The sequence below is a fragment of the Hoplias malabaricus genome, chromosome 3 (genome assembly GCF_029633855.1).
Source record: "Hoplias malabaricus isolate fHopMal1 chromosome 3, fHopMal1.hap1, whole genome shotgun sequence".
Lineage (NCBI taxonomy): Eukaryota > Metazoa > Chordata > Actinopteri > Characiformes > Erythrinidae > Hoplias > Hoplias malabaricus.
Window position 1 is genome coordinate 10453903 of NC_089802.1, and position 14271 is coordinate 10468173.

The 14271-nt window shown below is 39.5% G+C and overlaps 1 protein-coding gene across 1 annotated transcript in view; it reads left to right on the forward strand.

Annotated features, from left to right (window-relative positions):
• Positions 1-14271, forward strand: part of LOC136691291 (cadherin-10) — a 53673-nt gene that overhangs the window by 26291 nt on the left and 13111 nt on the right. The window contains exons 3-7 of the mRNA XM_066663782.1: positions 2709-3003; positions 8928-9047; positions 10460-10627; positions 11315-11502; positions 13930-14183. Coding sequence (XP_066519879.1) covers positions 2709-3003; positions 8928-9047; positions 10460-10627; positions 11315-11502; positions 13930-14183 — 1025 coding nt within the window. The remainder of the gene's footprint in view (positions 1-2708; positions 3004-8927; positions 9048-10459; positions 10628-11314; positions 11503-13929; positions 14184-14271) is intronic.

The window sequence follows — 14271 nt, forward strand, 5'->3', positions numbered from 1 at the left end:
CGTGTGATGACGCAATACTTAAAATGAAGTATGAGCCACTCAAATTATCTGAATCCTGATAAGCAAATGCAGACAAAAAAAGACACCCAATTATAGCCCCGCATTTAGCTGTAATTACTCTAATTATGAATTGTGGCCAGAAATGTTTCCCAAAACACTAACACAATAAAAGCAATATACTTTTGTTGCCTCTTATAATTCAAAGAGCAATTTTTGTAGCTTCATTATGATTTTTGTGAAATATTCATGACACAAAAAAAGGAATAACAGTGTTGTATAACGATCCGGGGACTGATCAGTTATTTCTGTCCAATGGGATGTGTGTAGTTCCAGAGATGGCCTCTTCAGGTAGCGTCTTCAATCAAGATAAGAAGCATTGCAATCAGTTGGAGAGGAAGGAAGTACACAACTACTCTTGTTGCTAAGAGACAGGTGCAAAAAGAAAGTTCTTCTTTGGGAGAGCCTAGTACTTGTGTGGTCAGGTCAAATGTTTCTGAGCTCATGTGCAGGTGTTCTTGGCAGGGAATCACATATAAATAAACGGAATACTTTCAAAATGAATTTATCGTGAGCAAATGAACCAAACTTGAGTTCTACAGCAAAGGAAATAGGTCTATGAGAGATTATCTTGTATATTTCAGCAACACTACATTTGATAGCACACTGATCAAATACAACTTCATGTGCACAAGACATCTCTCTCTGCTTTAATGCAGGCTGGCCATATTCGCACGTTGTGTATGTTTTGAGATTCAAATTTGATTTTTTGAATCACGCCTAAAACAGTCTAAAAACAGCCCACTTACCACAGCAACAGTTCAGCTTCATACCTAAAATTAGACCCCGTCTGTGAAGCTCTGGTTGACTTGTGTGTGTACACGGTTCCCTTAGTGGCACAGTGTATGACCAGACTAGAGAGCGGAGCTGCGCTGAGAGCAGCCGTATCTCACTAATCTCAGCACAGCCTGGGGATTGAGATTTTAAAGTGGGTGTCTAATGCTGACAGTATATCTAAATATTCACTGAATATACCTGCTGAAGCTCCGGCACCCAAAACATGTAGTTTGGGAGAGCCCTATTTAACACGTCACTCTTGCTTTGATACAGAAGCAGCAGTGAAAAACACATAGTGAGATCCTGCTCTGAAATAATATGCTGTGCATTGTACCTGTGTAAGTTGTTTCAGCCTTCAGAAAAAACTTGTCTTGACAAGTTAGGTGCAGATCCAGCCTTAAGGTTGGAGTAACTGTCCTGGGACTGAAAGGTCGTCAGTCTGATGATAATAAGTGAACGAACACTGCTTTTTCCTTCTTCAACATTCACAGTTTAAGTGTCATTAAGCAAGGCACCTAACCTGCTCCGTGGCAGAACATCTAGCCAGGCAAAGCTATTGGTACTTTACAACTGGGATGGACTCGACTCAACTTGGCTTGACTTGTTTTTAGCTGGTCGTTTTTCCACTAGCACAGCTCCTCAGCGAAAGCCCATCTCTAACAGAAACCACGGGATTTGAAAACCACAATGCCGGTGTTATAGTTAGGTGATGTTATCTCGTTGTGTGTTTACGTGTTGTTTCTTGGACTGAACACGGCTCCATGGTCCAGTTCTCACAGATTTTCTTGTTGCATTTTTGGATTTTACTTGAGACTTTCATGGGCCACAGACACAAGGAGCATTTGAACTCTTCAACACACTTCGGGGTATGGTGCCGTTGTGAGTGGAATAAAAACAAATATGACCATTGCTGTAACTTCAGAGATTCTACCAGAGGCGAGTTTGTGATTGAGCTCTGTACTTCGTATTGACTGACTGGTCTCTCTGAACAATCAGTGCTCTGCAGGGTTAACACATCATGATTTAGTACTTACTCAGCTTGATTCACACCAGGCACAAGCAGGGAGGGAAAAGAAAAAGGTACCCTCTTGCAGGGACCAGATCTGGCCAGTGGAAAAGCAAAAGAGCCAAGCCGAGCCGAGTCATGTAGGTTCCATGCAGTGGAAAATCTCCATAACAGTACTGTAAGGAAACATCATGCCTGGCATGTTTCTTCTATAATGTTGTGAGTTAACTTGTGTTCACTTAGACCATGTGCTAAATGTTTTTTGATCAGACAAGATAATCACTATAATCAGCTGTTGAAAGAATACTTTGCCAAAAAAGGAAATGAAGGTATTGAAATGTTTTAGTGTTTCATATAGAGACTATAACCTTCACAACTATTTTTTTATGAACGAAAGAAAACCATCCATCCAAATGCTTGTAGACTTATTTGTGTTGCTTAAGACTGACACATGCCAACAGATATTCCACAGTTGAAGAGCAGTTGAGTTGTGGAGCAGTTGACCTGCATTCTGTGGGGTGATGACACTCCATCCAATTCCACTGGGGTGACCTGGTGTACCTGACCTGACCTGTGTTTATGTGGCTAAATGCAATCACATTCTCACCACTGTGTTTCAATATGTAGAGTAAAGCCTTCCCAGAAAAGTGGAAAACATTACTACAAAGAGCAAACAAGCACTTATAAAAAATAAGAATTTCAGAGGGAAAAACTGGAGACCCATGTCTACAAATTGTTGGCTTAGTGTACCTTAATTTATTCAGACTACAACAGTAAACAGTGGTAGATGTCTTTTTGTAAACTGCATAAAAGAGCGCATGGTGTAGATCTTAAATTAACCATCTGTGTGTAATATCTTCTATTCCAGCTACACTCTGACATGGACAGTGAAGACGGCTCTATTAAGTATGTCCTCACAGGAGATGGAGCCGGAACAGTTTTTGAGATTGATGAGAAATCAGGTGACATCCATGCCACCAGAAGACTGGACCGAGAAGAGAAAGCCTCCTACACGCTGAGCGCGAAAGCAATCAACAAAACCTCTGGACAGGTCCTGGAGAGGGCCTCCGACTTCATCATCAAAATCCATGACATCAATGACAATGAGCCAAAGTTCAGTAAGGACACCTACGTAGCCAGTGTGCCAGAGATGTCCAACACTGGTGAGTTTGCTGGCAGGGTCCCTTTAGTTCTACCGCTGTGCAAACTTTGACCTATTGACATATGTAAGTGTTTAAAGAGCCCTGGTCAACTGACATCTACTTTTCTGTAGAATTGATCCAGATAACCCAAGTACTTTATATTTTCGGGACATCAAGGAGTCACCTCCATCACCACAAATGAGCATTCACCTGGGTGATGTCACAGCAGTCAGTATGCAGATCACACATAAGCTATTAAGTAGAGGGGAGACAAGAGACAAAGTCTGAGACAAATAATTGAAGACGGGGCTAATTAAGAGGCTAGAAGTGGCCACTGTGGCAGATTTAGCCGAACAATATGGTAAGACACCTACTCTACCTGGTTTTTAAATCTCATTTGAAGGACAGCATCATTTATTTAGTAGTGTCTTCGACACTGCACTCAGTCATTGGGATCCACACACAACACAGCGAGAGTGCCCCCTATTGGCTCCACCAACACCACCTCCAGAACCCACCAAGCTTTACTATGATGTTTCCTATTTAAGTACTGGCCATTTCCAGACCTACTTAGCTTCAGTGGTTTTGCGTATTCTGAAGTGCATGTGCCTTATTTAAAGAGGGTTAACATCATCTACAGGAAACAAATCAAATATAAAATAGGGCACAGTAAGTTGTAATACAGTTAAAATGCATTCCACACTTTTAAAATAAAACAAATATAACAAATAAATAAACAGCCCTTGTGCATTACAATGTTCAGAACGGGTACTGAACGTGCATTTATGTTCACTCCGAAAATGAAACACGTCATCTGACAACTTTTGCACAGCTGAGAAACTTCATTCAGTCAAACATTAATGTTTGTTATTTTGCATGTGCAAAAGCAGATGGTGATTCCTGAGTGCGCTGAAATGAGCTTTGCTGTTTGTCTGAGATGCACTTAAACTGAAGTACTTCTTATTCAACAAGAAGAAATTCATCAACAGCTCCACTGAATTTACACATCAACTATCCCCTCCGGTTATTGGATTTCGCTCTTGAAGAAGAGTGCCTCTATAAACAGACCTCATACCATGTAAAATAAAACAGTGTCTACTAAGGACTGGTTTGTAAATAAAACATCTCCATAATCCTGTTGGGAGGTGCCTTTTTGACCCCCTAAAAGATTGCTTTCCTAACAGAACAACGGCATGTGTGGCTCTGGAGGAACCAGTCATGTCGCCACCACTGGCACATTCAGAGCAAAACACGACACACTGCAGGGCTGAGAGCACCGCAGTTAATAAGCACACACCAAATAAATTTCTTTCCAGGCCACTTTAATTGCTGTCATTTAAACTATGACGAACATTCAACCTCAGATAATTTGCCTTAAGGGATAAAAATTTTACTTCACCCAGTTTTAATTAATCCCGTTATCATAAATGATTTTTACACCTATTAAGACAAACAGACTCCATCAAAGTAGATGAATGCAACAAAGCAAACGGAAATCCATTACTCGTTATGAAGCCCCAAATTAACCTGCAGCTTTATCGCAAATGAATCAAAACTCATTTGCTGATGAGATAAAGCATGGCAGGCTGTTTTGATTAGAGATTCTGGGCAATGATATCATAATCATTATTGATCTTAATGATCATGACCAGCAAATGAATCAACACCCTAGAAAAATTAATCAAAAGTTAAATGAGTGTCACACAAAGTGTAGCAGTACATACATTTTCTGTTTACCACTCCTCAACTCTTTAACTGGAAGACCCCAAGTAAGCTCACACAGGAACTCTGTACATTGCAGGGTGTTAGAATTGATATGCTAATCACATTATTGTTAAAGTTAATTAAAATACATATAAATAATGGAATAGTGTTTGTTTTTTATATTTGAGCCTGTTATGCAGCTGTGCTACTTAACTGATCTTAAGCTCCAGCGTTGTTTAATAGCTACTGGTTCTTAGAATAGTGGTGTTCATGCTCATGTTAATGAAAATCCAAGTGTATATCATTAAAAAATAAATAAATAAATAAATAAAAAATTACCTTTACTTTATAAAAGGAGTAGAGATTCCTATATATTTGAGGTATGTGCCAGTCCCAATACATTTTTTATTAAATTATTATAAGTACATATAGGCCAATGCAGATAATGTATGATTCATATTAAATGAATAAAGATATTTGAAATAAATCCAATTTAGGATTACAGAAAAATATAACATATTTAGGAATACACAAAAATGAATAAATTACAGATCTTTTAGAGCAGCAGCCAACCATCACCTAACTTTACAAAAAGTGGTATACATCATCAAATATTGAGTTGAAATAATGAAACATTTGTCTGGTGCCAATCTTAATCAAAAATACTCAGCTCCAGATCTGATGCAGTTATCATTGTGTGTCTTTGCTAATCCAATACTAAGAGCTGAGTGTTTGATTCTAAGGATATAAAACAGTTTGGAATTTGATCCAAGTTCAAAATCTGGCCGTTTTTGAATCTTTAACTGAAAAAAAAACATCCCTAGTGGATTTCACTGGGGTGAACATTACATGCAAGAACAAGTTGGAAATGGGCTCTTTAAGATTGTTCCATTTTGCACTTTCTTCTGACTTTCATTTGGTGGATTTCCTGCAAAACAGGAAGTCACATACATTTTATATATATATACATATACAGTAGGCAGAGGTAAAAGCAGCAGTCTTAATGGACCTCTCTGTGGCTCCCTGAGGCTGTGGCACTTGAAACCCTGCATGTCTGTCTGTCTGTGTGTGTGTGTGTGTGTGTGTGTGTGTGTGTGTGTGTGTCTCCCTCTCTCTCTCCCCCAAGCCCCTGCGCTCCCTTTCATTTGTGTATTTCTCTGCGGGGTTCAGAGTTACATCATCCACAGCACTCTGACTCTAAATGGGACACTGCATTCATTCGCTGCCTCGTTTTTTTCCCCTCCTTCTTCTTCTTCTTCTTCTACTTCTCCTCTCCTTCTCGTCCCGCTCGATGCTGCAAGGATTCAAACAGCATGTGTGGAGTGGAGGGGGGTCATGAGGGGCACTCGCATTTAAACTGAACAAACCGGCCATGTGTCGTGAACGTGCTCTCAGTTAATCAGGCCTGGCCATCCGTGAAGAGTGAGCCCGCGCTCGCTCCATGTTAGCCCAGTGCCATTGGACTGCGACAGATGTTTCCACGTTCATTAGTATTCTCTGAGCTGGTCAGAAAGTGAACGCCACTCAACAGAGGTCCGGGATGCCAAGGACAGTGTGGATAGGTGGCCCAGAGACAGCATGTGCAAAAGGCCCACCTTCAGAAGCGAGACGGTAGAGGGCCGGGTCACCTTTAAAGTCCATTCCCCAAAGTACACAGCCACAAGAAAAAAAAATAACAGAAAACAAACATTATCTGTTTGTCAAAGTTCAAAATATATAAACTGTTCCCGCACAAAAAGTACAAAAAGGCTTGGGTGGTATAGCGAACAATGCCACTGTCCTCTACAGGGGTTAGAGTATGTTCTTAGTTACAACATGTTAACAATGTTAAAAACACAGGAAAAAAATTATTAAAGCCTAGAGTAACAAAATGTGGTACATTTATGTTCCCTATCCGACGGCACTGAAGACACCCTTTATATTACCACTGAAATCATGTGAGGGTACAATCCAGACACAGTTCAGTACATTTTTATTAATAGTATAGGATCAAAGTTGCAGTACAGGAAAGAAGAGAGCCATTTAAGCTGAAACAAGCAGTGCGTGACTGCGACAAATACCACTGGAGTGGCAAAATCATAATGAGAGCCTTTTTTTTTTGGTCTTCACATCAGGTCGGCTGTCTATTCACAATATGATTTTTTTATATTTATTATTTCATCATTTTCTGACATATTTTCTTTTGAATTTCTATTAATAAAAATGGAACTTCCCTCTAATTGTAATGTCTAGATACTACAGTCTTCTAAAGCAATTGTTGAATGGAAAATGAAAGCCTAAAAATGTCATGCTACAATAATTTGAAATAGCCTACTTTTGGTTTAATTAGGCTAATTATTATGTTTCTTTGAGCAGATCAGACCATGTTACTTGAGTTAGACTATCTCCAGCAGAACAGGATGTCAGCAGAGCATGAAAAAGGATGGGAATGACCCAGTAGCAGCAGACAGAGGAAAAACATGACTATCAAAGAAATGTCCATCTCATAGCAACGTCGGAGTAATTATGAGATTACGATTTAGATACGAAGCACCACGAGATAAGCCGAACAGGGATAAAAGAGCGAGTGATCTAGCAACAGCTCGCCTTCATCACTGTTCACACTGGGGGGTGCACACACATTTACATGTTTTAATTACAACTCAAAGGGTGTGCACATATGCTGGATTAACACCACCAAGATGTGTTCGCACCAACATGGTGGAGGCCATGGCGGCTTTGGTCTTTCTTTCTTATTTATATTTGTTGTCATACCATTTGAAAACACCAGCTGTCGTTTACATTGGGTGAACATTCCATGACAAAACGAAAACCATGAAAAATATTTACATTATCTAATATCCAACATTATTTTTTTGGTTGTATTTTTAGGGATAGTTTTCTTACTGAAGAAAGAAAGTTGTTGTTTTTCTTCAGACTTCTGATGGTCAATTATCAGTCATAAATCCTAAAATCAAGGACAAAACACACACACACACACATATATATTGATTGTAAAATTAATTATAAAAAAAAAAAACAATGTGTACAAACTAAGGTGCTGACAGCTGTGACATTTTTTACAGGTTAAAAAATGTGGGCTACTTTATCCTGTTAATCCTGAGCAATGTCACAGTGAGTCCAGACAGAGCCCACACAGAATCACCGCACAAACCCCAGACAGGGCACCTGTCCATCACAGGGCATTACACAGTCAGTCAATCACACCTGTGGACAGATTTGATTAGCCAATCAACCTACCAACAAGTGTACTCACATTGTGGGAGGAAACCCATGCAGACACAGCAGGGAACACCGACTCCTCAGACACTGATACAATACAATGACTGGAACAGTGAGGCAGTGGCATTAGTTGTTGTGTAACCCTCCTGCGCAATTCCTATATTCTAAACTTTAAGATATATTTACCATCCAATAATATCCCAAAATAAACATAATTATAATATGGAATAGTAATGAGAGACAAATAATGTTAGAACTTTTTAATAGTGAACGTTTACTATAATACTGAGCCTATCATTTTATATTCCAGATATTACTTTAACGAAAACATAGTGCTGCCCCCTAATGCTTCACAGGCATCGCTACCCACCCCATATTTTCTTGTGATTTTTCACACCCAAGTTTGACTTCATCATACCACTGAGTATGTCTCTGAAGACCTTAAGTAAATGCTCATATCAGACATTTTGAATCAGAATATAATTCCCTATGGGAAATAGCACAGACATTTCAATTCCAATGTAGCAATATAGGTTTTTGTCCTGTGTACATTTGTCCTCTAAATGTCACTGCGTTCTCTGAATCACTCGTTAAGAGATCAAAACAAGTATACTACTACATGTAATGAGTAATTTGATCAGCCAATAATTTACATTTCTACCAGCAAGAACTCTCATGCTCATACGTCTACAGGTCTAGTGTGTCTCTACATTGGAATTAATTGAGCGCTTGCAAGAAGAACAACATCAGCCATTACCATTTTATTACCATATTCCAGTGATTGCTTTTCTTATCAAAATAGAAAACGGATAAATATACGCTAATTAAAAAAAAGAAATGCAGTGCTTTATTTTAAATACAGGACATCAAACATTTTCATGTCACACACAAAGTGTTATTTTTTTTCTTTTTTTGCAAGGACCGTATATTTCATTTGCTTCTATTTCCTTCTCTCAATCTTATTTCTTCTCATTCAGTAGTTATTCTGAACTCATTATTGTTCCTCTCTTCTTACCCAGGTTCATTTGTGATGAGAGTAACAGCTACAGATGCTGATGATGAATCTTATGGAAACAGCGCTAAGCTTGTGTACAGTATACTACAGGGACAGCCGTACTTCTCTGTGGAGCCAGAAACAGGTACGTACATTAGAGCATGAAAGTATGTTGACTGCAGCTGAATTCATACATTTATCTGTTTACTCAGTGATACATTTTACATGATACTATTTGTACTTCTCCAGTATAGTATGCGCTGTTTTTGTTGCTTTGTGCACTGACACATTTGGAAGCTTTGGCTGCACAGCTTTTGCCTCCCTCCGTTCGGCTTGTGCTGATGTCAGGTAGTCGGTGTACTTTGAGCACTTTCTGCCTAAGTGAACAATTTGTGTCTTTCTGGGGCACTGTTTTGAAAGTGGTGTGCTGCAGCTACAAGCTGACTCCTCTGGACCAGCCTGAGCGGCCCACACGGCAGGCTTTTTTTCTTTATCTCATTCAGTTTCCAGAAATGTAGAATGTTGCTCTTTGAATCTACAAGGGCAAGGTTACTGGTCTATACTTTCCTGAACGAGATGTATACTCACACACTCCGTATAATAGAAAAAATATACACAGTGTCAGTTAGGAAACTAAAGGGCACGCTAAATCACACGGGCAAAATTCAGTGCATCGAGCCTGACAGTCCAGTTACTTGAGTGATTTCAATTTGCTTCTGATGAAGCTAAAATATCTGACTGATGGTCTGCTTTATTAAATAAGGTTTCTGTCTGAATGAATGAGCTTTTTGTCTAAATCAATGTGAAATGATTACGCCAGACTAAAATCGATGCTGTGCAGCTAGTGTTTAGAACAGCCTCCTCTAAAGAAATATTCCGCCGATGTTTCTGAACTTCTGCATACTTCATCATCCCAATGTAAATAAAGTCTCTCAGAGTGATTCAATATGAAAGAGTGAATTGTAGAGGATCTTCTGTATCTTGAAATGGTTAGTGACAGGAAGCACAGGTCCCAATGTCTGCAACTCAAATGTGAATACGTTAAATATATTCAAAGCATCCAGTGAATCTACAAATATGTTTGAATGATGCAATGTGGATCATGATTGAATAATTAAATAATTGTAATTATCAGCATTATTTTGCCATAAATGCACTGATGAGTTAAGTATTCTACACGGTATATTTTAGAGGCATTAAATTATTCAGATGTCTAGTTTCTATCACCACTACTTAACAATGAAGCATTTCACATCAAACACTTTGGATCTCTGAAACAGGATTTGAATTCCCTTTAAAATAATAATAATAATATTAAAAGTTATTCCACATATTTTTCCAAGTGAAATCTTTAAATGACATGACATTATATTTTGTGTAGGTCTTATTTACCCATTCAAAGTGGTTTTTCACACTTATGCAAACCCTCCCAATCTCTTTTGAATATACATTTCATCTCTTCAGAGCCAATCACACTTAGTACCACAAATAAAATAAAAAAAGCATGAAATTCATCACTCTAATATGACCAGCTTGTGTGGGTTGGTTTGCTCTCAGGTGTGATAAGGACAGCTCTACCCAATATGATTCGAGAAAACAGAGAGCACTACCAGGTGGTGATCCAGGCTAAGGACATGGCAGGACAGATGGGAGGTCTCTCAGGGACCGCCACAGTCAATATCACACTGCTGGATGTCAATAACAGCCCTCCACGCTTCCCTCATAGTAAGTGCCTCTATTTGCATTCTAGAGATGTTATGGGATAGTGTAGGGAGGAAAAAATCAAATGCACATTTCCATTTGAATGAAGCCTCACTTAGTTTCATTGAGTCCTGATGCCAAGTATCCATGAGGTTATCTTTGTAATCCCTGTGAACTTTTAACTCTTTATGCAAACATCCCTCAATCCCGATGGCTAAGAGGAACGATGTAGTACAAAAAACTGCTCAGGGCATATTTCCATACTGGCCCAGAAGACACATTATGAAGAAAGAGAAATACTTACAAGAGAATGAGAGAGTGAGCATGTGTGTTAGAGCATGAGAGAGCGAGAGAGGGGGAGAGAGAGCACAGTTGGAGCTTCTTTTAGTTTGATAATCCCTCTTTTCGCTACACTCTCAAATCCAATACATGAAGCAACATCAGAAACACACAAGCTTGGGAAAGGGGAAAAAAAGAGAGGGAAAATATATGAAAAACTCCAGTGGTTCATTGGAGCTGAGATTCTATTAAACAATAACCAAAGAAAGGCAGCTTTGCCTCTCCCCCGAGACGAGGGTAAACAAATAGACAAATACACTCTGAAGCACTGGAGTAAAGAACAAAGAGTTCACTCAAACACCTGGCTGTTTACTCAATTTATTCACTCTTTCCTCTCCCCCTCCCCCCACCCTTCCCTTGTTCCTCCTTGAGGTGCCTACCACCTCAGCACACTCGAGTCAGCTGAAGTGGGATCTTCTGTTGGGCGGATCAAGGCTAACGATGCTGACGCCGGTGTGAATGCAGAGATGTGGTACAGCATTTTGGACGGTGATGGCCAGGACATGTTTAGCGCCATCACAAACGCAACCACTCAGGAGGGGGTGATCATAGTCAAGAAGGTGAATGGCTCATGTTTCAAACATGCTTTAAATAACTACCCTGTACCCTGTACTTAGAGGAACATGAACAAGCTCGGACACACTGGGTCTGATAACGTGCAGGATCTGAAATATGATAATGTTTCTGCTTATTTACTTAAATGTAATATATCTGACATAAAAGATACATAAAAAGCATTAAAATGACCTTCTTTTTCTACACTCAATGTCTACTATCAGCTCTACGGACCTTATATGTGCACTTTGTGGTTCTACAATTATAGGCAAGTACATTTGGTGCTCTGCACACTTTGTGAACTCCCACAGGACATCCACAGTGCAGGGATTATTTATGCATGGTATACCGATACTAGAAAAGTATTTCAATACCTAGTCACTAAAAACGTTACAATGCACTATATAATTAGCACCGGTACTTTAAGAAGGAGTGTTTTAAAATAAGAGTGGCATGTCCAATGAGTGCCACAAGGGGCAGTGTGCACCCACAGTGCTTTGCTTCCTATCCCTCCCTTAATGACTTATCAGATCTTCTAGCAAGTTATTTAAAAAACAAAATAACGGACTAGCACCAGTGACTTTCTGTACAAACCTACTTTTTATAGAAGAGAATCGCCAGTAGCACAACTCGTTAGAACACTGGGACTGACCGTGGGCGGGAGAGACAGCTCTCTCTTCACGGCTTCTCTGCTCCCAGAGACTGAGCTCCAGGAGACACAACTCCCTCGACGCAGCTCGTCTGCTCCAGAGATGGAGCCGCACAGTCGGTCCGTGCTGCAGCTCACACTGATCAGAATGAGCTAAGAATGTGTAAAAAGTGCTGCCAAAGACACATTTGCTTCCTTTTATGTTGAATTAATTGATTTTTCTGACTGCCTGAACTGAGATCACATAATTGATTGAGGCATTCAGCTTTATTCAAAGAGTAAACACTTATGAATGTATGACACGGGACCAAAGGCATGATTGGACCCAGCAATGGCGAAACATCACGTGTGATGTCACACTTAACAAGGACATACTAGCGATTTTGCCCACTGCCCTCAGCTTGTAGAGAAAGTACATTATTTCCCTGATGTTTTAGGGTTTTGCCATGGTATTGTTTCAGTATCTGTTTTGAGATATTTCAGCAGGTATTGTGTTGAAAGTATCTTGAAGTTGAAAGTGTTGGGTATCTTGACAACACTACTGGGAGTTACTCATAACCATACTTAATGTTGTCCATAATCATACATTTTTTTGTATTTTTACTGTTCTACTTACACTTGTTAAAAGCTGGCTCTCCACATTCTGCCATTTTCTTCCTTAGCTCTGCAGCTCCAGTGGAATCATGGGATAGAACAGTGTACTGGAGTTGCATACTTCAAAATGTCATAATTCAGGGACCTTTTGCGTACTGCTTGACGGATACTATATATTTGGACGCCCTAATCATTCCCGCTTACTGCTTTTGTGAACTGTTCACCATGCACATACATTGTAAGGAAAGTTGGACAAATGGACAGAGTGTAGAAACAAGGAGGTTACTTTAATGTTAAGGCTGATTAGTGTATATGGGGACATTTTTCAGAATCTATAATGGTTATGAATCTATATAGTTAAGAAACCATAACTGTGCGTTATTTAAAAAAAAAAACGGAGAAGTGTATTCTCTGTAGATGATGGGTCTTTCTAACCAAACATGTCACATGATAATGGGTGCTCATATTTTTGCACACAACTATATAAACAAGCTTCCATCCTCCTCACTCCAGCTTTGGAAGCCCTGCACACATATAGATTCACATATGCATGTGCATGCGCACGCTTCTTGAGCTGAGGGTGCGGGGAAAGTAATCCCTTAAATTGAAGCCATCTTGTCCTATTAGCTCTTCAAAAGGTGCTTAATTCTATTCATTGCCAAGGTCTCCCTTATTCCCTTTTGTATAGTATAGGGATCTATTTGCTTGGGTGATATCTGCCTATGGCTTTCCCCCTCTTCCTCTTTCTCTCTCCCTGTAGGGTCAGGCTTTGAAGAAGCTCTAGCAATTATTCAAATCGTATTGCTAAAATAAGAATCAGAGATAGATACTGAAGTACAGAATAGAAAAAAAAGATTAAAAAAAAACTTCAATCTCTAATCTGCACGTAATTAAAGGAATGTATTAAATCCAGTCATTTGTGCATTAACAAGAAAGATACTTAACACAGAAGAAAGGGGGTAGTGATAAGCACCATTCAACAAGAGTATCACACATTGGCTCAGCTTTAGAATTAGGAAAAGTTCAAGCCCAACAGCAGTTAAGGGATATCATTAATCCACAGTCAAACTCACTATTCTGGCCAAAAGCTGAAAAGACCTTAAGAAGTAAGGCTTCTTTTTCATCCAACAGGAAATGGGACCTATTCAGACAACTCACTAGTTCTCCTTTAACTCTTTCCTCTCTCCAGCCTTTGGACTTTGAAAGCAAGAGCATATACTCACTGCGTGTACAGGTGACGAACACACATGTGGACCCACAGTTCAGTCACTTGGGTCCATTCAGTGACACGGCCACGGTCAGGATTACAGTCAAAGACGTGGACGAATCACCGGTCTTTGAGCGGAGTCATTATATCTTCGAAGTGGATGAGAATGCTCCTCCTGGCAGCTCTATTGGCACAGTGTCGGCCCGGGACCCCGACATCACCAATCACCTGGTCAAGTGAGTGACAGATAGAAACTTTTTTTAAAATCTAAAACTTAAAATCATTCAGTCATTCAAAAATGTAGTTAACATATTTTACAGAAAT